General features: G+C 38.7%; 1 protein-coding gene across 3 annotated transcripts in view; it reads right to left on the reverse strand.

Moving 5' to 3' along the window:
- The window catches only part of MPP7 (MAGUK p55 scaffold protein 7), a 96,654-nt gene that overhangs the window by 30,752 nt on the left and 38,460 nt on the right, over window positions 1-27,442 (reverse strand). For 2 of the 3 annotated variants that reach the window (XM_083379425.1, XM_083379424.1), the window contains exons 4-8: window positions 19,576-19,653; window positions 16,354-16,434; window positions 8,286-8,417; window positions 3,286-3,367; window positions 2,334-2,419 (exon numbers count right to left, since the gene is read on the reverse strand). In XM_083379425.1, the coding sequence (XP_083235551.1) occupies window positions 2,334-2,419; window positions 3,286-3,367; window positions 8,286-8,417; window positions 16,354-16,434; window positions 19,576-19,653 (459 nt within the window). The remainder of the gene's footprint in view (window positions 1-2,333; window positions 2,420-3,285; window positions 3,368-8,285; window positions 8,418-16,353; window positions 16,435-19,575; window positions 19,654-27,442) is intronic. The other variant, XM_083379426.1, reaches the window with a different exon arrangement.

Genomic DNA, 27,442 nt, shown 5'->3' on the forward strand with positions numbered 1-27,442 from the left:
TGTAATTTAGAAGATGATAGCTGTTTATCAGATATATACCATAAATATACTATAAAGATATTTTTCAATAAATTATTTCCTTGAAACTTAATTCTGCACTGAATAGAAGTAATTATTACTCAAAAGTGTGCAACCTCTCCAACAGCCAATAATGGATCTTTCAGGTATGATATGACCCAATTTTCTGCACTGTGGAGAGCAGAATTTACCGTATATACTTGAGTATAAGCCGACTCGAGTATAAGCCGAGACCCCCAATTTCACCCCCAAAAACTGGAAAAAGTTGGTGACTTGAGTATAAGCCGATCCGCCGTTCTGCAAGCCTCCGCTTCGTTCAGGCTGCTTCGTTCCACAGCGGAAAGAAGCAGGCAGGCAGGGGGCGGAGGAACGGAGACCCAGCGACGTTTGGGGAGGTTTGGGCGCCTCTCCAAATATCCCCAAACGTCGCCGGGTCTCCGTTCCTCTGTGCCCTGCCTGCCTGCTTCTTTCCACAGCGGAAAGAAGCAGGGAGGCAGGGGGCGGAGGAACGGAGACCCGGCGACGTTTGGGGAGGTTTGGGCGCCTCTCCAAATATCCCCAAACGTCGCCGGGTCTCCGTTCCTCTGTGCCCTGCCTGCCTGCTTCTTTCCACAGCGGAAAGAAGCAGGGAGGCAGGGGGCGGAGGAACGGAGACCCGGCGACGTTTGGGGAGGTTTGGGCGCCTCTCCAAATATCCCCAAACGTCGCCGGGTCTCCGTTCCTCTGTGCCCTGCCTGCCTGCTTCTTTCCACAGCGGAAAGAAGCAGGGAGGCAGGGGGCGGAGGAACGGAGACCCGGCGACGTTTGGGGAGGTTTGGGCGCCTCTCCAAATATCCCCAAACGTCGCCGGGTCTCCGTTCCTCTGTGCCCTGCCTGCCTGCTTCTTTCCACAGCGGAAAGAAGCAGGGAGGCAGGGGGCGGAGGAACGGAGACCCGGCGACGTTTGGGGAGGTTTGGGCGCCTCTCCAAATATCCCCAAACGTCGCCGGGTCTCCGTTCCTCTGTGCCCTGCCTGCCTGCTTCTTTCCACAGCAGAAAGAAGCAGGGAGGCAGGGGGCGGAGGAACGGAGACCCGGCGACGTTTGGGGATATTTGGAGAGGCGCCCAAACCTCCCCAAACGTCGCCGGGTCTCCGTTCCTCCGCCCCCTGCCTCCCTGCTTCTTTCTGCTGTGGAAAGAAGCAGGCAGGCAGGGCACAGAGGAACGGAGACCCGGCGACGTTTGGGGATATTTGGAGAGGCGCCCAAACCTCCCCAAACGTCGCCGGGTCTCCGTTCCTCCGCCCCCTGCCTCCCTGCTTCTTTCCGCTGTGGAAAGAAGCAGGCAGGCAGGGCACAGAGGAACGGAGACCCGGCGACGTTTGGGGATATTTGGAGAGGCGCCCAAACCTCCCCAAACGTCGCCGGGTCTCCGTTCCTCCGCCCCCTGCCTCCCTGCTTCTTTCTGCTGTGGAAAGAAGCAGGCAGGCAGGGCACAGAGGAACGGAGACCCGGCGACGTTTGGGGATATTTGGAGAGGCGCCCAAACCTCCCCAAACGTCGCCGGGTCTCCGTTCCTCCGCCCCCTGCCTCCCTGCTTCTTTCTGCTGTGGAAAGAAGCAGGCAGGCAGGGCACAGAGGAACGGAGACCCGGCGACGTTTGGGGATATTTGGAGAGGCGCCCAAACCTCCCCAAACGTCGCCGGGTCTCCGTTCCTCCGCCCCCTGCCTCCCTGCTTCTTTCCGCTGTGGAAAGAAGCAGGCAGGCAGGGCGCAGAGGAACGGAGACCCGGCTTCGTTTGGGGACTTTTGGGGAGGTGCGCGCGCACCTCCCCAAACCTCCCCAAACTTCGGCAGGTCTCCGGACGGCGGTGGCTTGGGAGAGGTGAGCGCGATCCCGGAAGCTCCAAAGCCTCGGCCGCGCACAAGTCCTCAGTAAGTTTTTTTGTTGACTGGAGTATAAGCCGAAGTGGAATTTTTCAGCCCAAAAAGTGGGCTGAAAAATTCGGCTTATACTCAAGTATATAAGGGGTAACCTAAAAACAACACTGGGAGGAGACTTCTTTTAAATTACTATTTTTTGTGTTGGTCTAAATATATCTATTTTAAATTTTATGCAAGTAAAATAAATATACATTTTATTAGCTTTGTACTGTTCTTTTACCACAGAGTAATTTAGTTGCTTCACTTTTTTATGGACACTGCTTTATACCCTTTCTCTTTATACTCTTTTTTTATAAACATCTACTAGAAACTTCAGACAATAGCATCAAAAACTTCAATACTGAAAAATTAGTCTTCTGTGTTTTTCAATTAAATATTCTATTTTCAACCTACCAGAATTTGTATAATTTCTTCTGGTTTTTTATCCTCCACTGAAATCCCATTGACTTCCTTTAGCTCATCACCTACATGAATGAGACCTACGAAACAGTTATGTAACAGTCAGATAATTCTTATATTGAATGAATCACTGCAACCTGAACATTTTTTCAAATCATGCTCTTTCCAACTAAATTTCAGCTTTGCTTCTTCACAAGCCTAGCTATGTACTGATGATTTATATATGTGTGTGCATATGTGCTCATGTGTGTCTATATCAACAAGGAATTATATCCAACATTAAGTTAATGAACTTCCCTAACCACTTCATCTGTCACCTGGCAGCTCCTAAAATTTCCTGAGCTAGTTTTCTTAAGGGCTGGGAGGTAATTCTGAAAGTGATTGCTTTTGGCAGCGTTGAAAATTGAGAAACATCTAGAATTGGCTAGATCTATCTTCGTAAGAAGAAACTTCATTGATTAATGGTATGATGTTAGATAGAACCAAAGATAGTGAAATTCTTTTTTCAATAAACTTTCTCCAATACTGTATACACTATATTCTTTTGGCAAGTTTTTAAAAACCTCTTTGTTCCATTACCAAGCAGAATTTCTAATTATTAATATATTAGATATACAATCTACATGAAATGTGATGCATTGTTGTAAAGTGGCAGGAATACATTGATGCTTAAATATGGAAACTGATTTTTCAAACTAAAATAGTATCACAATATGAAGAAAATGACAATTTCCTCCTTTTTTAAAGTACTGCATGCATAATGTACACAATATCATAATTGTACATCTGCTCCAATAAACTGTACCTGATAAAAGGTAAATTACATTCCATGACATATTAAAATATAGGAAGATCCAATTAATAGATTTTGCTTGATTTAGCATTTAAAAATTTAGAAATTAAATTCTGCATTCAATATCTATAACTGTAGTTTAAAAATTCTTACCACTTCGGTCTGCTGCTCCCCCACGCATTATCCGAGCCACAACAACAGCGCCTGTATTTTCATCCCTTTTAATAGTAGCTCCCTTTAAAAATAAATTTAAGAATTACGATAAAATTAATGTTGAACCACATAAAACAATTTTCTAGATGACTAATAATAACAGCAGCAATAGTTAAAAATCAAGTGAAAATATTAACAACCGAACATCTCCTGGAAACGATCGATTTCATGGTTTTGGGATTGAAGATCTGACAGGTTTATATCTAATCATAATTAAACAGCTAAATGAAATATTGCATAAAAGAGACATCAGTGATTGGTTAGTAGCTGGCAAAACATAGTGATTTTTTAAAAAACCACAGTTAAAAAAATCACACCACGAAACTGTAGGTCGGTAACATCGTTGACTACAATATTCAACAGAACAGAATGGAAATAAAAGGAAATGCAGAGGCACAAATGATTTGGGAGAAATGCAAAAGCTTAAGAACCAATTTACATACTGTATGGTGTGGATTGACTATAAAACGTATTTGATTTGTTATATTGTTTGATCATAAAATATTTGGGAACAACTGGATTCAATAAAATGGTTTAGAAAAATATGAGCTTGTCGACATTAGGACAGGCATCTTCCAGGGAGTTTCATTATTACCCTCATTATTATTTGTTCACTAGTATGATCCATTTTCAGTTTTTTTAAAAAAAAAACACATCTGGGATACCAAAAAAGAAAAAAGGCCTAATACAATCTCACACTTGCTTTATATGGATGATCGACATTGAAATTCAGTCATTGACAAATAAATTTTTTAGCGTAAATATAGCAATGAAATTTGGCTTAAATGTGCTAGCGTTACCTCTAGGTGAGATGGGCAGCATATGTGGAATAAATAAAAATAAATAAATTGGGGTAAAATCACAAACAATAATGGAATTGAAATGCCAAATAGCCAAACCATCAACAACATCAGGATGAAGCTCACAAATATCTGGAAATTTTTCAGTTGGATAATATCAAGCCATGGAAAATTAAAAATGTGACTACTAAATAATATATTCAAAGAGTGAGAAAAAAACACAAATTTGAAGCATAGAAACACAAACAAAGATATCATTGGAATATAATACATGGCTGGAATTCTTAATTGGACACAAGTTGAGCTAGACAGCTTGGACTGAAAACCAAGAAAATTGATGACTATTCACTATGCATTATATTCCAGTAGTGATTTTGAAGGTCTATATCTGCCCCTCTAAAATGGAGGCAGAGATTTACTTCAAGTTGAACCAATTGTCAAATAAGAAAAGTGTTCATCTGCTGACTAAAGACAGACAAGAATAAGCAAGGATGCAAGTTAAAAATTAGAACTCACCGAATGTATATGAAATAAAGCATGAATATAAAATAAAGGAATAAAAATATGAATAGAATGCTGGCAAGGAAAATAAAGCATTATATAGTCAATTTCCCCCTTCATGGATTACTGCCTTGTCGTGGCGAAGGGGCTTGCGTAATTCAATGAAGCTATGAGCTATGCCGTGCAGGGCCACCCAAGACGGAAAGGTCATAGCAGAGAGTTCTGACAAAACGTGATTCACTGGAGAAGGAAATGGCAACCCACTCCAGTATCTTTGCCATGAAAACCCTATGGACAGTACCAAAAGGCAAAATGATATGACGCTGGAAGATGAGCCCCTCAGGTCGGAAGGCATCCAATATGCTACTAGGGAAGAGCAGAGGGCTAGTACTAGTAGCGCCAGAAAGAATGAAGCGACTGGGCCAAAGCCGAAAGGACACTCAGCTGTGGATGTGTCTGGTGGTGAAAGGAAAATCCGATGCTGTAAAGATTTTTTCTCCATAGGAACCTGGAATGTAAGATCCATGAATCAAGGCAAGCTGGACGTGGTCAAACAAGAGATGACAAGACTGAACATCGACATCTTAGGTATCAGTGAACTAAAATGGACAGGAATGGGTGAATTTAATTCAGATGATCATCAGGTATACTACTGCGGGCAAGAATCCCTCAGAAGAAATGGAGTAGCCTTCAAAGTCAATAAAAGAGTAGGAAAAGCAATACTGGGATACAATCCTCAAAATGACAGAATGATCTCAGTTCGAATCCAAGGTAAACCATTCAATATCACAGTAGTCCAAGTCTATGCCCCAACCACCAGTGCTGAAGAGGATGAAATTGACCAGTTCTATGAAGCTCTACAGCACCTTATAGAACTAACACCAAAAAATGATGTCCTTAGCTACACATGGACATCACCAGACGGTCAACACAGAAATCAGATTGACTATATGCTCTGCAGCCAAAGATGGAGAAGCTCTACAGTCAGTAAAAACAAGACCAGGAGCTGACTGTGGCTCAGACCATGATCTTCTCATTGCAAAGTTTAGACATAAACTGAAGAAAGTTGGGAAAAGCACTAGGCCACTCAGGTATAAATTAAATCATATCCCTGTTGAATATACAGTAGAGGTGACAAATAGATTTAAGGAATTAGATCTGATAGACAGATGCCTGAAGAACTATGGACAGAGGTTCGCAACATTGTAGAACAGGTAGCAACCAAAACCATCCCAAAGAAAAAGAAATGCAAGAAAGCAAAATGGCTGTCTGAGGAAGCTTTGCAAATAGCTGAGGAAAGGAGGGAAGCGAAAGGCAAGGGAGAAAAAGAAAGATACGCCCAATTGAGAATAGCTAGAAGAGATAAGAATGCCTTCTTAAATGAACAGTGCAAAGAAATAGAAGAAAACAATAGAATAGGGAGGACCAGAGATCTTTTCAAGAAAATTGGAGAGATGAAGGGAACGTTTAATGCAAAAATGGGCATGATAAAGGACCAAAACGGCAGGGACCTAACAGAGGCAGAAGAGATTAAGAAGAGGTGGCAAAATTACACAGAAGAACTATACAAGAATGAGCTTAACGTCCCTGATAATCACAATGAGGTGGTCACTGACCTCGAGCCACACATCCTAGAATGTGAAGTGAAGTGGGCTTTAGAAAAGCTGAGCAACAACAAAGCTAGTGGAGGTGACAGTATTCCAGCTGAGCTATTCAAAATCTTAAAAGACGATGCAGTAAAAGTGCTACACTCAATTTGCCAGCAAATTTGGAAAACTCAACAGTGGCCACAGGATTGGAAAAGATCAGTTTACATTCCAATTCCAAAGAAACGCAAAGCCAAAGAATGTTCAAACTATCGCACCATTGCACTCATTTCTCATGCTAGTAAAGTTATGCTTAAAATCCTACAAGCTAGACTCCAGCAGTATGTGGATCGAGAACTACCAGAAGTACAGGCAGGATTTTGAAGAGGCAGAGGAACTAGAGATCAAATTGCCAATGTACGCTGGATCATGGAGAAAGCTACAGAGTTCCAGAAAAACATCTATTTCTGCTTCATTGACTATGCTAAAGCCTTTTATTGTGCGGATCATAACAAACTGTGGCAAGTTCTTAAACAGATGGGCGTACCAGACCATCTTGTTTGTGTCTTGAGAAACCTATATGTGGGCCAAGAAGCAACAGTGAGAACTGGACACGGAACCACTGATTGGTTCAAAATTGGGAAAGGAGTCTGGCAAGGCTGTATACTGTCTCCCTGCCTATTTAACTTATGTGCAGAGCACATCATGAGAAAGGCAGGGCTTGATGAATCAAAAGTTGGAATTAAGATTGCCGGAAGAAATATCAACAACCTAAGATATCCAGATGATACAACTCTAATGGAAGAAAGTGAAGAGGAACTAAAGAGCCTCTTGTTGTGGGTGAAGAAGGAGAGTGCAAAACTTGGGTTGAAACTTAACATTAAGAAAACCAAGATCATGGCATCCGGCCCTCTCAATTCCTGGCAAATAGATGGGGAAGAAATGGAAGTAGTGACAGATTTTATTTTCCTGGGCTCCAAGATGACCACAGATGGGGACTGTAGCCAAGAAATTAAAAGACGCTTGCTCCTTGGGAGAAAAGCCATGGCAAATCTAGACAGCACACTAAAAAGCAGAGATATCACCCTGTCAACAAAAGTGCGTATAGTCAAGGCTATGGTCTTCCCAGTTGCAATGTATGGCAGTGAAAGTTGGACCATAAAAAAGGCTGAGCGCCAAAGAATTGAAGCCTTTGAACTGTGGTGCTGGAGAAGACTCCTGCGAGACCCTTGGACTGCAAGGCGATCAAACTGGTCAGTCCTAGAGGAGATCAACCCTGACTGCTCTTTAGAAGGCCAGATCCTGAAGCTAAAACTCAAATACTTTGGCCACCTAACGAGAAGGAAGGACTCACTGGAGAAGAGCCTAATGCTGGGAAAGATCGAGGGCAATAGAAGAAGGGGACAACAGAGAATGAGGTGGCTGGATGGAGTAACTGGAGCAGTAGGCGTGAGCTTAAATGGACTCCAGAAGATGGTAGAGGACAGGAAGGCCTGGAGAAACGTTGTCCATAGGGTCGCGATGGGTCGGACACTACTTTGCAGCTAACAACAATAGTCAATTTCTACAAAAAGATTGGAGGGTAAGTAGATAAAGATAAAACATGGCAATGACTTATAATTGGAATTAAAAAAAGAAACTGAAGGTTTTATTTTGGCTGCTTAAGAGGAAGCTATCTTAATGCAATCAAGAATTGAAAAATCATCAAATGATTCAAAATATAGATTATACAAAGAAACAGTACATCATAAAGCCAGCTTGTGAAGAAGATTGTACAAACTGATATAAAAACAACATAACACATATGGTCCTCTTTGGTCTTCTTGGCTATCTTTGAAAATAAAGATGCAGAATACAACAGATTCTGGATCCTGATTCCATTATTTTTTCTTTAGCTAGTTGTGTGAAATCAGTATGGCTTAAATGTGACTGAATGTTCTCACTGAATTGTATGGCAAAGAATAAAAATAAAACCATTAACTCATTTTTAGAATATTAGTCAAATGCTGCTGCTATTGCTACTGCTTATTATGTTTTAAGTGCTAAAACTTACCAGAGGTTCTCTATTTTTTACGAGTCTGATTATTTTTACAGAATCTTCTTCGTTATCAACATCGTCAGGCATGGGAGGCAATACAGGATCATAGCTTTTCTCAGCAACAATATCGTGTACAGAAAGCAAAGCCTGCAAAAATTGGGTTAAAAAGAACCATCAACTAAAAAAAGCATAAAAAGATATCTGCATTGGTAATTTACCATTACTGCTGCAGACCTTGATATAGTTTGCATCTCATCAGCAGTGATCTGGCATGAAGTGTGCCTCACAGCTTAGGAACAGTACTTTGTTCCAGAATAAAATCAAAGGAGCTGCATTCTGTATTGTTGAAAGGATGTATTTGTTCAATTTAACAAAACTGCAACACAAACATAAACTTCTAAGACATCAGTGAAGAGAAGCAGAAAACTGGATTGTTTTTGTTCATGAAAGGAAAGAAAATGTTTAATGGTTATGAGTATTTTAGAGATCTTGTCTTCACAGGATTGTTATTTTTCCAGATTCACCATCTAAAAGCTATTATTCACATGAAAAAAAATTAAGTATATTCATTAATATAACCATGCATCACATTTAGAATGTTAAAGCTAGTAAGAGTCAAATTCTTGTATGAGCTAATATAAATATTGATATTGAATTTGTATGCATGATCTAACTGTAATATTGAAAATCCTGTATCAGACATAGTTGATGTACAATATTCTTTGGACAAAGACACTGGTACCAATTCTCATTTAAATGTATAAGAAAATATATTAAAATCTATTCTTAAACTGAATTTAGAACTCAATAAAATTGCAACCACCATCGTAGTTCCAACTATGAATACATAGTAAGTCTTTCTATCCATTCTCTCTCTTTTGCAAATAAGATATATACTACTGCAGCTCAACAATATCCATATGACACAATATGCTTATTATTTTAAAACAATGACTGCTGAAACAGTGCTGTTTGGAATAATATTACCGTGGTTTTTCCTTACCATGTGAATTTTATTTTTACTTGTAAAAAATATAATTTCCTGCACTGAAATTAATTAATCATTGAACATCTACTCTTCTGCACTGGTGAATTGGTCTGCAGCTCTTACTAATATGGATATAGTACATATGAAGCTAGACACTTTTTTCCATCTTTAAGCTCGTTTCCTCTTCTTTGGGATTGTTAATATCAGAAGACACTGGACTGTCTACATATTCTTAAATATCTACCCAAAGAAGCAGCTACTTCACGCCATCTGGTTAAAGTACTCATTTTCTTTTCTGTGGCACCTCTTTTTCCTCCCTTCCTAATTCAATCCATACTTTCAGAAGGATTTTTTTAAAAAATTATTTAATCAGATCCATTTGCTTAAAACAGAAAAATCACAACATGATACAAAGGTGGCTGCCATATTTTTTTTCAGCTTTCCAGTCTAATTTACAGTTTCTGTTAATCCCTGAAAGTCTTCCTTCCAAGTACTAACTATGCCTGATCCTGCTGATTTCTGAGCCCACACAAGGTCATTAAGTCTTTCGAATAAAAACAATTAAATTAGGGAGTCTTTAAAATTCTCCCCTACAGTAGAATAAGCGTGACAGATGATACTGCTGTACAACATCTAGTTAACCAATTTTTAAAGTTCTAAAAAAAGCTTTCAAATGGAAAAAAAAACAAATTCTGAAAAGCAGAAGCAAATTTGAAACAGATGCCCATTATAGCCACCTAATGGGTACACAGAATGAAAAAATGGAAAAGTGGGCCAATGGCAAGCCACTGTGCTCCCTTCTTCCTCTCCCCCCTCCCTTTTTTGGTCACTACTCGTAAGAGTTCAGTAGGATTCCAGGATGGATGGAGTGAGAAGGAAGAGCAGCAGTTGAAGCCGTTGCTCAGCAAATGGACAGAACTATGCAAAGAAGCCCTCATAGAAAAGACAAGTCCACAAAGTGGAAGGAAAGAGAACTGAAGGACAGGTAAGTAGAATGAAACAGAAATAAATAGCAAAAAGACATCCAAAACCAGAAAATAGAGGTGTGGGTGTGTGTGAGAGAGAGAGAGGGGGGGGGAAATTAGGGTTTGAATAGTTGGCCCGACCCTAACAGACAACACTCCTGACTAGCAGACAGGAGTGCTAGGCTTGTAAGCCGCCCTGAGTCTTCGGAGAAGGGCGGGATATAAATGGAATTAAAATAAATAAAATAAATAAATAAAAATGGGTTACGGCCCCATCAGACCGGTGATGTTACAACTGACTCCAGGAACCAGCGCAGAAGTTGATGGTGAACGGTAGCCTGGAACTCTAAAGGCCAAGTCTGCCAGGTGAAGAACGGGACAGGAGGATATCCTAAGGAAGTCGCAGCCACCATATCAAGAAAGTTAAATCTCTAACAGGGGAAGGGTAAAGGGAAAGAGAAGAGCAGACATGATTGGTTTTCACTCAGTATCCAGCCTATTGAGGTCACACAATTATGAAACAGTGTGGGTGGAAAGGACTAGGAGAATTAGACCAAAGAGATTTGGATAATTAAAATAATTAAAGATAGTAGAAAACAATATTATTTTTTTATTTAGACCACGATGCTATAATAATTGGACAGACTATAGTATAGTAGATAAAATAGAACTGACGAGATAGTAAAACAGAACACCACAGGATAACAGGAAGAATAATTCCTGAGAATAAAACAAAATAAACTCTATATTGTAATGTGATAGAGAGGAAGGGTGGGAGGGATTTTTTTTTGGGGGGGTGGGTCTTGGTACATATGGGCATACATACATGCAGGATAGGTTACTATAGTATTCATTTAGAAACTTTTAAACATAAAGATTTATAATATTTTTGGCAAGGTACACAGCAGTCCAGCTTATACCATATGTTCAAATTTAATTCATTAACCCACTTACTGAAAATGGGTAAGCAACTGTAACCAGGAAGATAACAGACTTGCATGGATATAAAACTACATTGCTGAAGCCAGGGGAGGGGGGGGGAATAAAATAGCATGAAAGGAAAAAACAAAAAAAAACTTCACTCTCTATAAAAATCTCTCCTTTTTTTCTTACTTTATATTACTTTAAGGAATCGAACTGTTCTGGTTTTCTTTCCTGAGCAATTTCAAAAGACTGCTTGATTAATTTTTTTGTCATTCTCAAAACCATAAGATTTATCGCTCGATGTATTTGCACTGATTTTCAAATTTATTTGCAGCAATCTGACTGCCAACTATTTAACAATTGGGATATAAGAAGTCTATGCTTTTCCTGAAGTCCTTCCCAAAATCATACACAAAGTGGAACAGAATTAGAACATTTCATCCTGATAAATAGAGCACTTTCTTTTCTAAAACATAAAATTAATTCAGTGTACTGCTAATCGCACGAGGCAGCAATGCTCCAGTTGTTATTAACACTGACGCAGGAAAGCATGATGTGTCTCCTACATTAGCCACACACATGCCAATTTTCCTTTGGATACATACCAACCCCATTATCATTGTAATACCTCAAAAGATTCATCTAAATGCTATGCTTTTGGCCTATGTACATCACCAAACTGCATTTAGGAAGCATACTGTTTCTACTGTTTTTCACAACTTTTATTTTAATCCACATATTTTGGAAGCAGAAATGTCTACTTAAGCAGAAACTGCAAAAGCCAATTAGCTAAGAATCCCCCAAACTAGGTCACTCTAAACCAAGCACTATCATCACCCCATGATGGGGCTTAGCATGGAAGAGTTTACCACATAAATTTGAAAAGTTGAAAAGGTGAATTATTTGCAAAGTGAACTTGATTCAGGATCACATGATGGACCTATTCAGATCATTTTCTCAGCAGCAATATGGAAATATGAAATTGTCATTTCTACATTCAGCCAACAGTCTTTGTAATTCATAGAGGCCTCCTATTCAAGTACTAGACGGACCCCACCCTGCCTAGCTTCTAAGCCCAGATAAATTTGTGTACCTGTGAAAGTGATAGCATAGTTGAATGTAAACAAAATCAGTTTATTACAAACTGAACTTAGCTCTTGTTGAAAAATAATAGAAGTTAATAAAGGTGAATCGAGACCCAACACAATAACTGGAATAACACAAAATAAACCATGGGTTATTTATCCTTGCTTTATTTAATATATTACAATTGGCAAGGTTCATATATTGTTTACCTTTCATTTGGGCGGATCTATACAAATTGTATGTCAAAACAAATAACACGATGGCTTAAGGAATGTGAGAACCCAGTATTTGAAGGTGGAACTGCGATACTTCATTGGTCATTTTTACACTTATAAACCAAGGTGAAGGAAGAAATGCAGATTCACTGACAGCATTCATGTGTGTAACATGTTTACATGTATACTTATGTTAACTCAGGTTCCTTGCTGCAAAGACCCAGTTTAATGACTTACAAGACTGAATAAGCCTGTAATTAGATTCTCTCTAGTTGTTTTGGTAAATTCTTTGGATGTGTTTTGCACCACAGTAAGATCTGCACATAGACACAGAATGGCCATTTGTCCAAACGGCTTTAGCAGATTCTACATTGAAGGAGCGCTTGAACTAGATGACGTTTGAGATACCAAAAAATAGAGAAGGGAATTAGGGGATCAGCCATATTAGACTTAATTCTCACTAACAGAGATTAAATGATAGAGGGTGTGGAAGTCGCAGGAATCTTTGAGGGAAGTGATCGTGCAATATTGGAATTCAACATTATGCAAGGACAAGCAATAGAACACAGTCAAACTAGAGTCTTAGATTATAAGAGAGCTAATTTCAATAAACTTAGAGAGAGCTTGGGAAGGATTCCATGGATGAGAATCCTCAAGGGGAAAACAACTAAAGAAGCTTGGGAAATTTTGAAAAGTGAGATTGCAAAAGCCCAATCTGGCACAATACCAACAAAGAAGAAAAATAACAGCTCTCAAAAGAAACCAGCATGGCTGCATAAAGAACTCTCTGATAAATTGAAAGATAAAAAGGACAAGTATAAGAAGTGGAAAGAGGGGCCCGAGCCTGTAAAGATGAAGTGAGGAAAGCTAAGGCTCAAAATGAACTAAGGCTTGCAACAAAACTAAAAAATAACTGCTTTCAATATGTAAAAAACAAGAAAAAGTTAAGGAAATGACTGATCCAATAGTGGGAGAAAGAGGCAAGAAGGTGACAAGCAACAGGGACAAAGCAAAACTACTTGTTTTTAGCATCTGTCTTTAAACAAATAGAAAAAACAGTCCAACCTATCAAAAACAGTACCATAAAAACAGATTAGAAACATGTTAAAATAGGCAAGAAAATGGTAAGAGAGCACCTGTCCAGCCTAGACGAGTTCAAATCACCAGAACCAAATGGACTACACCCCAAGGTTCTGAAGGAACTGGCAGACGTGATCTCAGAACCACTGAACTATATCTTTCAAAGATCCTGGAGCACTGGGGAACTACCAGAGGACTGGAAGAGAGCTGATGTAGTTCCCATCTTCAAAAGAGGAAAAAAAATGGATCCAGGAAACTACAGACCTATCAGCCTGACTTCAATACCTGGGAAAATTCTGGAAAAGATAATCAGCAACGAATCAGCAAAAATCTAGAGGCAAACAAAGTCATAACGAAAAGCCAACATGGATTTGTCAAAATCAGATCGTGCCAGACAGATCTTATTGCATCCTTTGACCAGGTGACAAAATTAATGGACCAGAGGAATGCTGTAGATATAATTTACTTGGACTTCAGTAAGGCATTTGATAAAGTAGATCACAACCTACTACTTGATAAGATAGAAAAATGTAGGTTAGACAGCATCACCACCACATGGATTCGTAGCTGGTTGACCAGCCATACTCAGCGTGTGGTCTTCAATGGAACTGCATCTACATGGACGGAAGTGTGTAGTGGGGTGCCTCAGGGCTGTCATGCCTCCATCGGAGCCTGAATCTGCTAAGGAAAATGAGCTGGAACAGGACCCTATGGAGGTCAAGGGAGAGGTGTTTGTGGCTTCAGAGGAATGTAGGGAAGAGCAGGCCGAGGCAGGCCAGGGCCTTTCAGGATTAGGACACGAAAAGTGGAGAGGAAGAGGGAACAACACAGGCAGGCTCAACTACTCGGGAGGAGAGCGCTCCTCCCCTCTCCAAAAGGCACACGTGGAGACTGAGACTTAAGGAGACGCTGTGGGGAGGGACATTTGTCAGAAACAAATGCTGATTTCTTGGAGTTTTGTGTGCTGTTGCTGATCTTGCAAAGAACTCTGATCAGGAATAGCCAACACTCCAGAAGACAGGCTTAGGATACAGAAGGATCTTGACAGCCTTGAACATTGGGCGCTATCTAACAAAATGAAATTCAATGGTGAAAAAAGTAAGGACCTACATTTAGGCAAGAAAAAACAAATGCACAGGTACAGTATAGATGGTATCTTGCTCAATAGTAACTGTGAGAGATCTCAGAGTCCTACTGGATAATCACTTAAATATTTATTTATTTATTTATTTATTTTATTTTATTTTAATTCCATTTATATCCCGCCCTTCTCTGAAGACTCAGGGCGGCTTACAAGCTTAGCAGTAGCCTTCATTCTATGTATATGCCTGCTTATTAGGGCTTTCACACACACCCCAAGCGGCATTATTACAAAGTCAGCTTAATTGCCCCCAACAATCTGGGTCCTCATTTTACCTACCTCGGAAGGATGGAAGGCTGAGTCAACCTTGAGCCTGGTGGGATGCGAACCTGCACTAATTGCAGGCAGCTGGTGTTACTTAAGGAGGCATTAGCCCACTGCTCCACCAAGGAGCCAGCAATGTGCTGCAGCTACCAGAAATCCAACACAATCCTAGGCTGCATTCACAGAGGAATAGAATCAAGATTATGTGAAGTGTTAATACCACTTTATAATGCCTTGGTAAGGCCACACTTGGAATACTGCATCCAGCATGTAAAAAAGATGTTGAGACTCTAGAAAGTGTACAGAGAAGAGAAACGAATATGATTAGGGGACTGGAGGCTAAAAAATATAAGGAACGGTTGCTGGAATTGGGTAAGTCTAGTTTAACGAAGAGAAGGGTGAGGGGTGACATGATAGCAGTGTTCCAATATCTCAGAGGTTACCACAAAGAAGAGGGAGTCAAGCTATTCTCCAAAGCAGAGGTCCCCAAACTTTTGGACACCCATGACCGGTTTCATGGAGAGGTTTTTTCTGCGGACAGGAGAGTGTGTGCTTTTGTGTGCTGCCTGCATCCCACAGATGGGTCTTTGCTTGTTTGTGTGAACCGGTTGCTGGCATGCCACAGCCCAGTAGTGATCCATGGACCGGGGGTTGGGGACCCTGCTCCAAAGCACCTAAAGGCAGGATAAGAAGCAATGGATGGAAACTAATCCAAGAGAGAAGCAACCTAGAACTAAGGAGAAATTTCCTGACATTTAGAACAATTAATCAGTAGAACAATCTGCCTACAGAAGTGGTGAATGCTCCAACACTAGAAGTTTTTAAGAAGAGACTGGACAACCATTTGCCTGAAATGGTATAGAGCAGGGGTGTCCAACTTGCAACATCACGACGTGCTGTGACCTACAGCGACTTTTTCCCCATTGCCAGAGCTGGGATAGGCGCGGTTTCGGTATGATGGCCCGTGGGCCGGCAGTTTGACATCCTTCTGCCTAAGCAGGGGGTTGGAAAGACCTCCAAGGTCCTTTCCAACTCTATTATTGTTATGCTATTATCCCATCCAAAATTGATATTACTCTAAGAATGTAGCAAGATTTAGCTTAATAGCAATAAAGTTGAGACAGTCTTTCATATAAGGATTTTGGATGGTAGCAAGGAAATGAATATTGATATTTATGTTTTAAAACTTTATTGCTTTTTAATCTGTCTGTGTGGTATAAGATATAAAATATATTATTAAGCTACAATCAAACAATGCACTATATTAGATTTTTTTTCTCTATCTCCCTTCAGCATTTTATTCTAGCAATTCTGCATGTACACCTGGAACACAAGAATGTTCAGAGAAATGTCACCATACTTTGAAAACAGAGGAGTAAGCAATTCTGTGGCTTAACAGGTACAACCAACACACCCTTACCTTCAGACTAGGTTTGGACAGCAGCTGCAAGAGTTCTCTGATCTCACTGTTTAGTGGTTTATTCTGCAGTTCTTCAGCCAGCTGTGAAGGAGATTAAAACAACCCAAAGAACATTAGCCAATACATTGTCTTATTCAATGTGTTGATGACAACCCAAAATCAGTCTTGCTCAAATTTATTACTTTCAAGTAGTTTTAGCATGAAGGAAAACAGATAATCAATCACTGCTCTTCATTTTCTGTCCTTTTCTGTCCTTTTCTGGGCAAGTCTTTCAACTGAATTTGACTTAAGTGACCATTTCTGGCAGCAGCACCCAGATCACATTCTGATTTATAGCAATAAGAGCAAATCCCAGAACACTCATCTAAGTGAATGGTCCTTTGCATGCAAACAAAGCACTGCTTGTAAAAATGGCTGGATCAAACTTAGAGCTGTCTATAAATACTAGCTTGCGAGTGAAGAGATGAAATCTACACTGCTTCCAAAAAACCCACAGTAGCTTTTTTTGTTTAGAGCTGGATTACAGAATCATGGTGCTTCTGTTGTGTTACTACTCCAGATTTTATTATGTTTGTATACAAGAAGCAAATACTTTTTTAATGTCTGACAAGTGAATCACAGAAATATAATTAGACTCAAATCTCCAGATATTCAAGCATTTTAAACAGTCTTTGAAAATGAAGTCAACGATGTCGGAGTATAATCCAAAGCAGTGATCTAGATAATTTAACAAGAAGCTCTAACTTCATATAACAATAATTGCATTGTTATACAACGATATGCATGCTATAGAACTTATTTTTTGCAAATCCATAATCATAGACGCTAATATTCTGTAATCATCCAGTCCAATGAATTATGATTTGTATAAAGAAAAAAGTTGTTTTCACACCCTCCCCATTTTCTATTTAAAATATTTAAATAAAAATGAGTGAAAGTGTCAGTCTACAATAAAATTACAGCACTGTATCAAAAATTGTCTTTAAGTATGCATCACTATATGTATTTTCCCTTTAAATCAGTTTAATTTTTCTCCCAGCATCTCATGTTCAATTTACACAACTATGCACTCAATCAGAAAATACAGGGTTGATTTTTTATTAATAACAATTCTAGTAACACCAGAGGCCTTCCAGGGAAGAAATGGTAAACTTAAGACAACCCTGCTAAAAGTGGAGCTGATAAAAAGATTGGAATGAAGAACTGGAAAGCAGATTAGCTCTTTATAATTCCTCTCCAGACAAGGAGTTGCCCACAAGTGCTCCAGACAGTAGCTCCTCGCAAAGACTACCAGAGAGTGGTCTCTGATGGATTTAGACACTGGGAGATAAAGAAACAGCAATCTTGCTCAAACAATGGTTGGCATATCTAAAATGATACTGGGTTCGCATATAGCAATCCTCAATTTATGACCACAATTGGGATTGGAATCTCCATCAATGAGCAGAGCGGTTGTGAAGTGAGATGCCACATGGTTTCTTTGCTACAATCCTAGCTCTCCTAAACATAAAGGTTAGGTGGATGAAGCAAAAGAGCAAAGGAGGGCAGGAAGTTCCCTCCATGAGCAGAAGGGAACTCTTGTCTTGTGGCACAGAAACGGAGCTTGGATCTCCAGGATTCCCACTTCATTTTTCCAGCTCAGTGCAGAGGTTCCCGTCCATGCATGGATGGGGTGGGGACAACTCCTGCACTGGGATGAAGAAATGAAGCAGGGATCTTGAAAACCCGAACTTCATTTCTGGAGCCAGATGAAGGATATCTGCACTCCCTGTGCATGGAGGGGAAGCAGGGGACAGGACCTTGAAACTTTCCCTGCCAGTTTCCCACTGACTTGTTAAAGAAGTCAGCAGAGAAGATTGCAAATTGTGATCACGTGATCATAAGGCACTTGGCCACTGGTTGTGTGAACAAGTTGCCAAGCACATACATAACCATTATTAAGTTTGAATAGTCACTAAACAGCCAATTCTAAATCATGGACTAACCATATTTAATTTTCAGATAATTTTCAAAAATTGATTGTTAACTGCTTTTCAGCTATTAGGAACCCGTTACTTTTATGAATGTTTGCCATTATAATTAGACTTTGTTTAAAACATGTTATTGAAGAGGAACAATTTTTACTGGATAAGATTGAGATCGATCTGAAAGTGGATTTAAAAATAACAGGCTAGAAGGGAAAAGATGCTACGTAGATATACTAATAAAATCAGTTGATGTTTTAATAGTTAAAAGGAATATACAAATAAAAAAACAAGAGAGGGATCTGCATAACATTCTTATATTAGATTCTTACATTGGAGTTACAAAGAGATGCAAAGCTTTTAAGAATTTTGTGAGGGCACCAAAAATATGAAAAGAAATCAGGTTCTAGGACATTATTTAAAAGGATTTAAAAGCAAAAGGAATATAAAGTTGGTATATTTAATCAGTTAAAACTGATACATTGTTGTCTCTGCTAAACTTTAATGGGCTTTAGCTGACATGTACTGAACAATGACGTTTTAAGGATTTGTTTATAGATAAGAGATGGGATGTAGAAAGAAGAGATCATTTTTTGCATTTTAAGAAAAGGAGATAAAATTACTAAAATTGTTTATACTTTTGATGAAGTGGATGTATTTCTTTATATATTTCATTTCTTTTTACTGCATTCTTATTTTTTCTATTTTTTATTTTCTGTACTATTTTGTGTTCTAATTCCTTTATTTTTTAACTTGTATTGTTTTTATTTTAATTGTAATTTTTGATAAAATTACTATGAAATTATAGTAACAATGAATTAAATAATGTGCCATTTGGCATAATTTCATTTTGAATTAGGAAAGAAATTAGAAATGATGTCTCATTTCTTTAATTATTATTAGTAATTTCTCTTATTCTCTTCAGTTTATTAGCTACTTCATTTATATGTATTTTTGGAAAACTGCAGTCTATTCACTTAACGTATTAGATGGCAACTTTTCTTTCAAGATAGATGATAAAATATAATTGCCTACAATCTATCTTGGTTATCAAGACAGAACGGGAACTCTTCTAAATGCCATGTTTTTAGAATTAAAGACCTAATACAATTCAAAACAAGATGATAAATCTTATGACCATAGCTCTTTGGAAACTGTTTTCTATTCTTTTCAGATGATCTACTTCATATACTTATTCTATCCACTGCTTTCCGTCTTTAAAATCTGTGATTTCAATGGACATTTCATTCACACTTACATCATCTGCCAAAGCTGATGCATCGTGCAACATGGGCACGGGGCTCTGTTTTTCATAGTGATGCAATTTCTCATGAATCTAGGAAATAATGGAACAAAAAGGTTTAGTTAGCAGCAGAAATATATTCTGAAGAAATGGAGTAGCCTTCATAGTCAATAAAAGAGTAGGAAAAGCAATACTGGGATACAATCCTCAAAATGACAGAATGATCTCAGTTCGAATCCAAGGCAAACCATTCAATATCACAGTAGTCCAAGTCTATGCCCCAACCACCAGTGCTGAAGAGGATGAAATTGACCGGTTCTATGAAGCCCTACAGCACCTTATAGAACTAACACCAAAAAATGATGTCCTTATCATCATGGGGGATTGGAATGCTAAAGTAGGAAGCCAAAAGATAACTGGAATAACAGGCAAGTTTGGCCTTGGAGTACAAAATGAAGCAGGGCACAGGCTGATAGAATTTTGTCAAGAGAATACAATGGTCATAGCAAACACTCTTTTCCAACAACCCAAGAGACGGCTCTACACATGGACATCACCAGACAGTCAACACAGAAATCAGATTGACTATATGCTCTGCAGCCAAAGATGGAGAAGCTCTATACAGTCAGTAAAAACAAGACCAGGAGCTGACTGTGGCTCAGACCATGAGCTTCTCCTTGCAAAGTTTAAGCTTAAACTGAAGAAAGTAGGGAAAAGCACTAGGCCACTCAGGTATGAATTAAATCATATCCCTGTTGAATATACAGTAGAGGTGACAAATAGATTTAAGGGATTAGATCTGATAGACAGAGTGCCTGAAGAACTATGGACAGAGGTTCGCGACATTGTACAACAGGTAGCAACCAAAACCATCCCAAAGAAAAAGAAATGCAAGAAAGCAAAATGGCTGTCTGAGGAAGCTTTGCAAATAGCTAAGGAAAGGAGGGAAGCGAAAGGCAAGGGAGAAAAACATAGATATGCCCAATTGAATGCAGAATTCCAGAGAATAGCTAGAAGAGATAAGAATGCCTTCTTAAATGAACAGTGCAAAGAAATAGAAGAAAACAATAGAATAGGGAGGACCAGAGATCTTTTCAAGAAAATTGGAGAGATGAAGGGAACGTTTCATGCAAAAATGGGCATGATAAAGGACCAAAACGGCAGGGACCTAACAGAGGCAGAAGAGATTAAGAAGAGGTGGCAAAATTACACAGAAGAACTATACAAGAATGAGCTTAACGTCCCTGATAATCACAATGAGGTGGTCACTGACCTCGAGCCACACATCCTAGAATGTGAAGTGAAGTGGGCTTTAGAAAAGCTGAGCAACAACAAAGCTAGTGGAGGTGACAGTATTCCAGCTGAGCTATTCAAAATCTTAAAAGACAATGCAGTAAAAGTGCTACACTCAATTTGCCAGCAAATTTGGAAAACTCAACAGTGGCCACAGGATTGGAAAAGATCAGTTTACATTCCAATTCCAAAGAAACGCAAAGCCAAAGAATGTTCAAACTATCGCACCATTGCACTCATTTCTCATGCTAGTAAAGTTATGCTTAAAATCCTACAAGCTAGACTCCAGCAGTATGTGGATCGAGAACTACCAGAAGTACAGGCAGGATTTCGAAGAGGCAGAGGAACTAGAGATCAAATTGCCAACATACGCTGGATCATGGAGAAAGCTAGGGAGTTCCAGAAAAATGTCTAATTCTGCTTCATTGACTATGCTAAAGCCTTTGATTGTGTGGATCATAACAAACTGTGGCAAGTTCTTAAAGAGATGGGAGTACCAGACCATCTTATTTGTCTCTTGAGAAACCTATATGCGGGTCAAGAAGCAACAGTGAGAACTGGACATGGAACCACTGATTGGTTCAAAATTGGGAAAGGAGTCCGGCAAGGCTGTATACTGTCGCCCTGCCTATTTAACTTATATGCAGAGCACATCATGAGAAAGGCAGGGCTTGATGAATCAAAAGTTGGAATTAAGATTGCCGGAAGAAATATCAACAACCTAAGATACGCAGATGATACCACTCTAATGGCAGAAAGTGAAGAAGAACTAAAGAGCCTCTTGTTGCGGGTGAAGAAGGAGAGTGCAAAACTTGGGTTGAAACTTAACATTAAGAAAACCAAGATCATGGCATCTGGCCCTCTCAATTCCTGGCAAATAGATGGGGAAGAAATGGAGGTAGTGACAGATTTTATTTTCCTGGGTTCCAAGATCACTGCAGATGGGGACTGTAGCCAAGAAATTAAAAGACGCTTGCTCCTGGGGAGGTAAGCCATGGCAAATCTAGACAGCACACTAAAAAGCAGAGACATCACCCTGTCAACAAAAGTACGTATAGTCAAGGCTATGGTCTTCCCAGTAGCAATGTATGGCAGTGAAAGTTGGACCATAAGAAAGGCTGAGCGCCAAAGAATTGAGGCCTTTGAACTATGGTGCTGGAGAAGACTCCTGCGAGTCCCTTGGACTGCAAGGCGATCAAACTGGTCAGTCCTAGAGGAGATCAATCCTGATTGCTCTTTAGAAGGCCAGATCCTGAAGCTAAAACTCAAATACTTTGGCCACCTGATGAGAAGGAAGGACTCACTGGAGAAGAGCCTAATGCTGGGAAAGATCGAGGGCAATAGAAGAAGGGGACGACAGAGAATGAGGTGGCTGGATGGAGTCACTGAAGCAGTAGGCGTGAGCTTAAATGGACTCCAGAAGATGGTAGAGGACAGGAAGGCCTGGAGGAATGTTGTCCATAGGGTCGCGATGGGTCGGACACGACTTCGCAGCTAACAACAACAACAACAACAAGTTAAACAACTGCAAAAAAAAAACCCACCGATTTTATGGAAGCATCTAATAGTGAACATATTGATATAATTCGTCAGCACCTTTTGGTGAAGTGGTGAAATTATGAAATCAAATGGAAAAAAATAACCATTATAGACAAATATATACTCAAATTAAACATTCACTTTTCTTTCTCTTGTTTTTTACTTTGTAATTCTTTATCTCATCAAATGTGCAAATGACACCAAGCTGGCAGGAATAGCCAACACTTCAGAAGACAGGCTTAAAATACAGAAGGATCTTGACAGACTTGAACATTGGGTGCTATCTAACAAAATAAAATTCAGTGGTGCAAAAAGTAAGAAAAATTAAATGCACAGGTACAATATAGGTGGTACCTTATTCAACAGTAGTAACTGTGAGAAGGATCTTGGGAGTCCTAGTGGGCAATCACTTAAATATGAGCCAGCAGTGTGCTGCAGCTGCCAAAAAAGCCAACACAGTTCTAGGCTGTATTCACAGAGGGATAGAATCAAGATCACGTGAAGTGTTAATACCACTCTATAACACCTTGGAAAGGCCACACTTGGAATACTGCATCCAGTTTTGTCGCCACAATGTAAAAAAGATGTTGAGACTCTAGAAAGAGTGCAGAGAAGAGCAACAAAGAAGACTGGAGGACTGGAGGCTAAAACATATAAAGAACGGTTGCTGGAATTGGGCATCTAGTTTAATGAAGAGAAGGACTAAGGATGACATGATAGCACTGTTCCAATGTCTCAGGAGTTGCCACAAAGAAGAGGGAGTCAAGGTATTCTCCAAAGCATTTGAGGGCAAGAAGCAATGGATGGAAACTAATCAAGGAGAGAAGCAACCTGGAATTAAGGAGAAATTTCCTGACAGTTAGAACAATTAACCTAGTGGAACAACTTGCCCCCAGAAGTTGTGAATGCTCCATCACTGAATGTTTTTAAGAAGAGATTGGACAACCATTTGTCTGAAATGATATAGGGTTTCCTGCCTGAGCAGGGGATTGGACTAGAAGACCTCCAAGGTACCTTCCAATTCTGTTATACTATTCTGTTCTGTTCTATTCTGTCCTGTCTCACGCCTTACTTACGATTTAGATGTAATTCTTCGGAAAACAAAAATACATAGCATATTATACTTTACCAATACTTCTGAAGTTACCAACATAAACAAGCAAAGAGCTACACTGTTTTCCTAATATTTATTCAGAAAATATACTTAGATATCATGTTTCTTAGATTTTAATAGCCATGTCACAAACATCTGTTTTTATCCTCTGTACATACAATTAAACATTTTTGGACAAGCTATAGAATAAAATACATTTGTAAGAAGATGTAAACAGGTCGTTTCTACAAGTTGTTTAAAACATATAAAATATCAAGTTATTTAAAACATAGAACATATTCCTGCATTTAAACAAACTAACATTAGTATTTCCTCATATTTCAACGTAATCAAGTAATGACTGTTTAGTTGGATTATAAAATCTAGACATTCTGTCACAATGATTTGCAAGCATTCCATTTTGCATAAAATGTTTCTTCAATGCTAGAACATTTTCCAACATTTTTTAAAAATAACCAAAAGAAGAAAGCAATAGATTTATTTTTAACATTTCAATAAGCAAATTGCTTATTTACATAACTTTTTTGTTAGACTATACCAGGGCTCAACAACCTGAAACAATGAAAGAGCCACTCGGAACCGGTTCTCTCACAAAAGGAAAAACTGGGAGCCGCAAAAAATGTGTGCACATGCGCAGAACAGGGTTTGACTGAAGAGTGGAGCCAAGGCGAGATATGCACCTACCCTGCATATTTGAATTGATTGGTTGAAATTTTTTAGTCCCACTTTTTTTTTTTGGACTGCACATGGCAGAGGACTGGGAGCCGCAGGAGACGGCTGAAAGAGCCGCACGCGGCTCCGGAGCCGCGGGTTGCAGACCTGTGGACTATAATTTAACATTTTCTCTCCAAAAACATGTTTGGAATAATAACATGTTTGGAAAACCTGCAAGAACCCACCTTCATGTTTTCCCCCACATCTAGTGGCCAAAACATACTGCTATTAAATATGATTTCTTATTTACCTATCACACATATGAATAATTTTGAAGCCATCTAAAGAAGATGGATTTTGATTTATCTTGGGACATTTATATTGAGACAATAAAATTTGTGAGTTATTATTTATTATATTTCTATACCCAGAAACCCAATTTGCAAGTTATTTGAAAAAGCACTTCCTTTATTCTAAAGGATAAACTGATCATATGATCCACCCCTCCTTTTTTATAAACTCTTAGAAAATGGTGATTTAAGAGAGTTACTATACAATAGTAAAATATTATACAATAACTCTCCTAAATTACCATTTTCTAGTTGTATATAATTCTCAGAACAAATTATAAAATTGCAGATGTGTCAACACATCCATAAAGACTTGGGAACCCTTAAGAGATTGCTACTTTCTCTAAAATTTCCCTAAGCTTAACAGTAGTTAAAGCTCTCATTGATTTTAACCACTATGTTAATCATTGGTTTAACCATATCAGGGTTTGAATTCAGAATTTAAAGCTCCTTTGAAATTTTGATTAGCTGTATTTTTATAATTATAATTGTAGAAATGATAATTATACTAAATATTCTGTTTTAAACTATAAAACGTTAATGTTAGGACTATAGTTTTATTTGCAAAATGGTATCCTGTTTTATTCATTAGAATTAATGTTGGAATTCCCTTCTAATTCAATGTATTTGCCTTATCTGTCCTGCAATATTATTTTGCATTCCCCTTTCAATTTTCAGTCTATAGATATAACTGAAAAAATCTAGACAAAGCTGAAATTCATCTTTTGAATTAATAGTTAAGTTATACAGGCTATTCTATTTTTGCAAGTGTATAATCTAAATACTATTATAAACCCCTTACTTCTTGGACAGTCTCATTAAAAACCAAATGTTGGTCTTTCTGAAAGAAACTAACTTCTTTGTTCCTCATATAACAAAATAAAGCAACTATTATTTGAGATTTCAGAGACTTCATTCAAATGAAACTTTTTGGTCAATAAAGAGAGTGTTTTGATGACTCTGCTTATAGGAAGAGGTCCCCATGGTAGATAAGAGGAAATTCAGATTAAAGCCAAATAAATTAGCCTTCCTCCAAGATAAATTTCTCTATGCTTTTACAGCCAAACTCCCTGCTCAGTTGCTGAAAAAACTGTTTTCAAAATTGGATGAGTTTTTGTTGTGTACTTTAATCTCAAGTTTTTTTATATCTTGGACACTTTCAGAGGATTCAAAAATTGGAAGAGAAACTCTCATCTTGTCTTTTTTGACATGAAATCATGAGGCTCTAACAACAATCCTGTTTTATAAATGCAGCCGACATACTAAACTTGAAATCCTTGAACAGCTATAAAGGGATACCATGCTCTCTTTCTTTAAATATATTTAAAAGCTTAAAATACACCTTTCTCCTATATGTTTATATGCTTGTTTATTAATTATGCATATGCAACCCATAACAACTTGAATACAGACTGCTTAAAGACTGGAACAGGTGTGCAGCAAGGCTGCACTGATACATCTATTCAATTAATACACAGAAGCAATTTTGAGGCACCTGTTCTATTTATTCCCTATCTCTCAAAAGCATCCACTGCGAGATGTTCATTGCTGAACACAAGGAGCGCAAAAGAACTCTATTTTATGCCCTCAAGCTATACAGGTCTTGCAGGGAAAAAATATCTTCACTTCTTATCCCTCAACAGCCCTACAGCTGGTTGTAAAAAGGTGTGCTGGATTGCTGCTCCAATCTTTTCCATGTTCCAGTGGTGGAAGTAGAAGGCAATCTTCAAAAATCTTATTTATATGGCCAGAAGGGAGAAATGGCATTTCAAAAGTGATTCTTAGGATATAATTCTTCAAGGATATACTTTAATTCTTCCAAGAAAGTTCCACACTCATTTGCATTCTGATTCAAGTAAGCCTGAGGGTACAGATAAACCCCCAAATGGCCTCAGTGACTCTTAGAGAGCTAGGGACCAACCTTCAGAGTGCTAATGAACAAATAATGATTACAAGGAACATAAATCTTTCTATTCTCCACCATTCAGTCAGAACCAAAGAAGCTTCTTGGATGAGAAGCGAAACAACTTCAAGGAAAAAAACAAACAAAGAAAGTGCAATTGCCTTTTGAAAAGCATCTTTAGGACAATTTTGAGGCAACTTTAATTTAAAAGAATCAGAGATTGTAATCAAATTTGCTAGGAGAAATTTTGATATTTTAAGATATGCAGACAACACCATTCTATTGCAGAAAATGAAGAGTGTATAAAATAATTTATCCTAGAGGTCAAGAAAGAAAGTAAAAAAGATGGATTGCATTTAAACATCAAGAAGACTAAAGTTTCCCCAGCCAGAAAATTCTGTTGTGGACCTGATGGAGATAATAACGCAATATGGGAAGGTTTCTGGATTTAAGGTTAAAGTACAAAAAACTAAAATATTAGCCAAAAATATGACAGTATCGCAAAAGGCCCTTTTAGAAGGGTTAACTGGATTTGAGAGAAGATTGTTCAAACCTGGTTTTAATATGGTCAATTACGGGCCAGGTGGAAAGAAGACCAGAAAACTGGTTTCTCAATGACTGATGAAAATCTGGTAAAGCAAATTAGAAATCAGGGTCCAGCACATATCAAACGGATATATCTTGCATTGATAGAAATTGACTCAGAAACAGAACTTGTTAAAGACTGCATGATAAAGTGGGCTCAGAATATTCAAGAAGTTATCACAATGGATACTTGGGAAAAGATCTGGGTGAGAAACGTAAAATTTACGCAAGCCCAAAATTTAAGAGAGAACTTTTATAAAATGTTTTATAGGTGGCATTTAGATCCTAAAAAGCTTGCAAGTATGTATCCGAACTATCAGCCTAAATGTTGGAGGTGTGGTGGCGAAGACGCAACGTACTTTCATATATGGTGGACCTGTAAAAAGGTTAAAGCATTTTGGATTAAAATCTGGTGGAATATGCAGAAGATATTTAAGCAAAGGA

This window comes from Vipera ursinii (genome assembly GCF_947247035.1).
Source record: "Vipera ursinii genome assembly, chromosome: Z".
Classification (NCBI taxonomy): Eukaryota; Metazoa; Chordata; class Lepidosauria; order Squamata; family Viperidae; genus Vipera; species Vipera ursinii.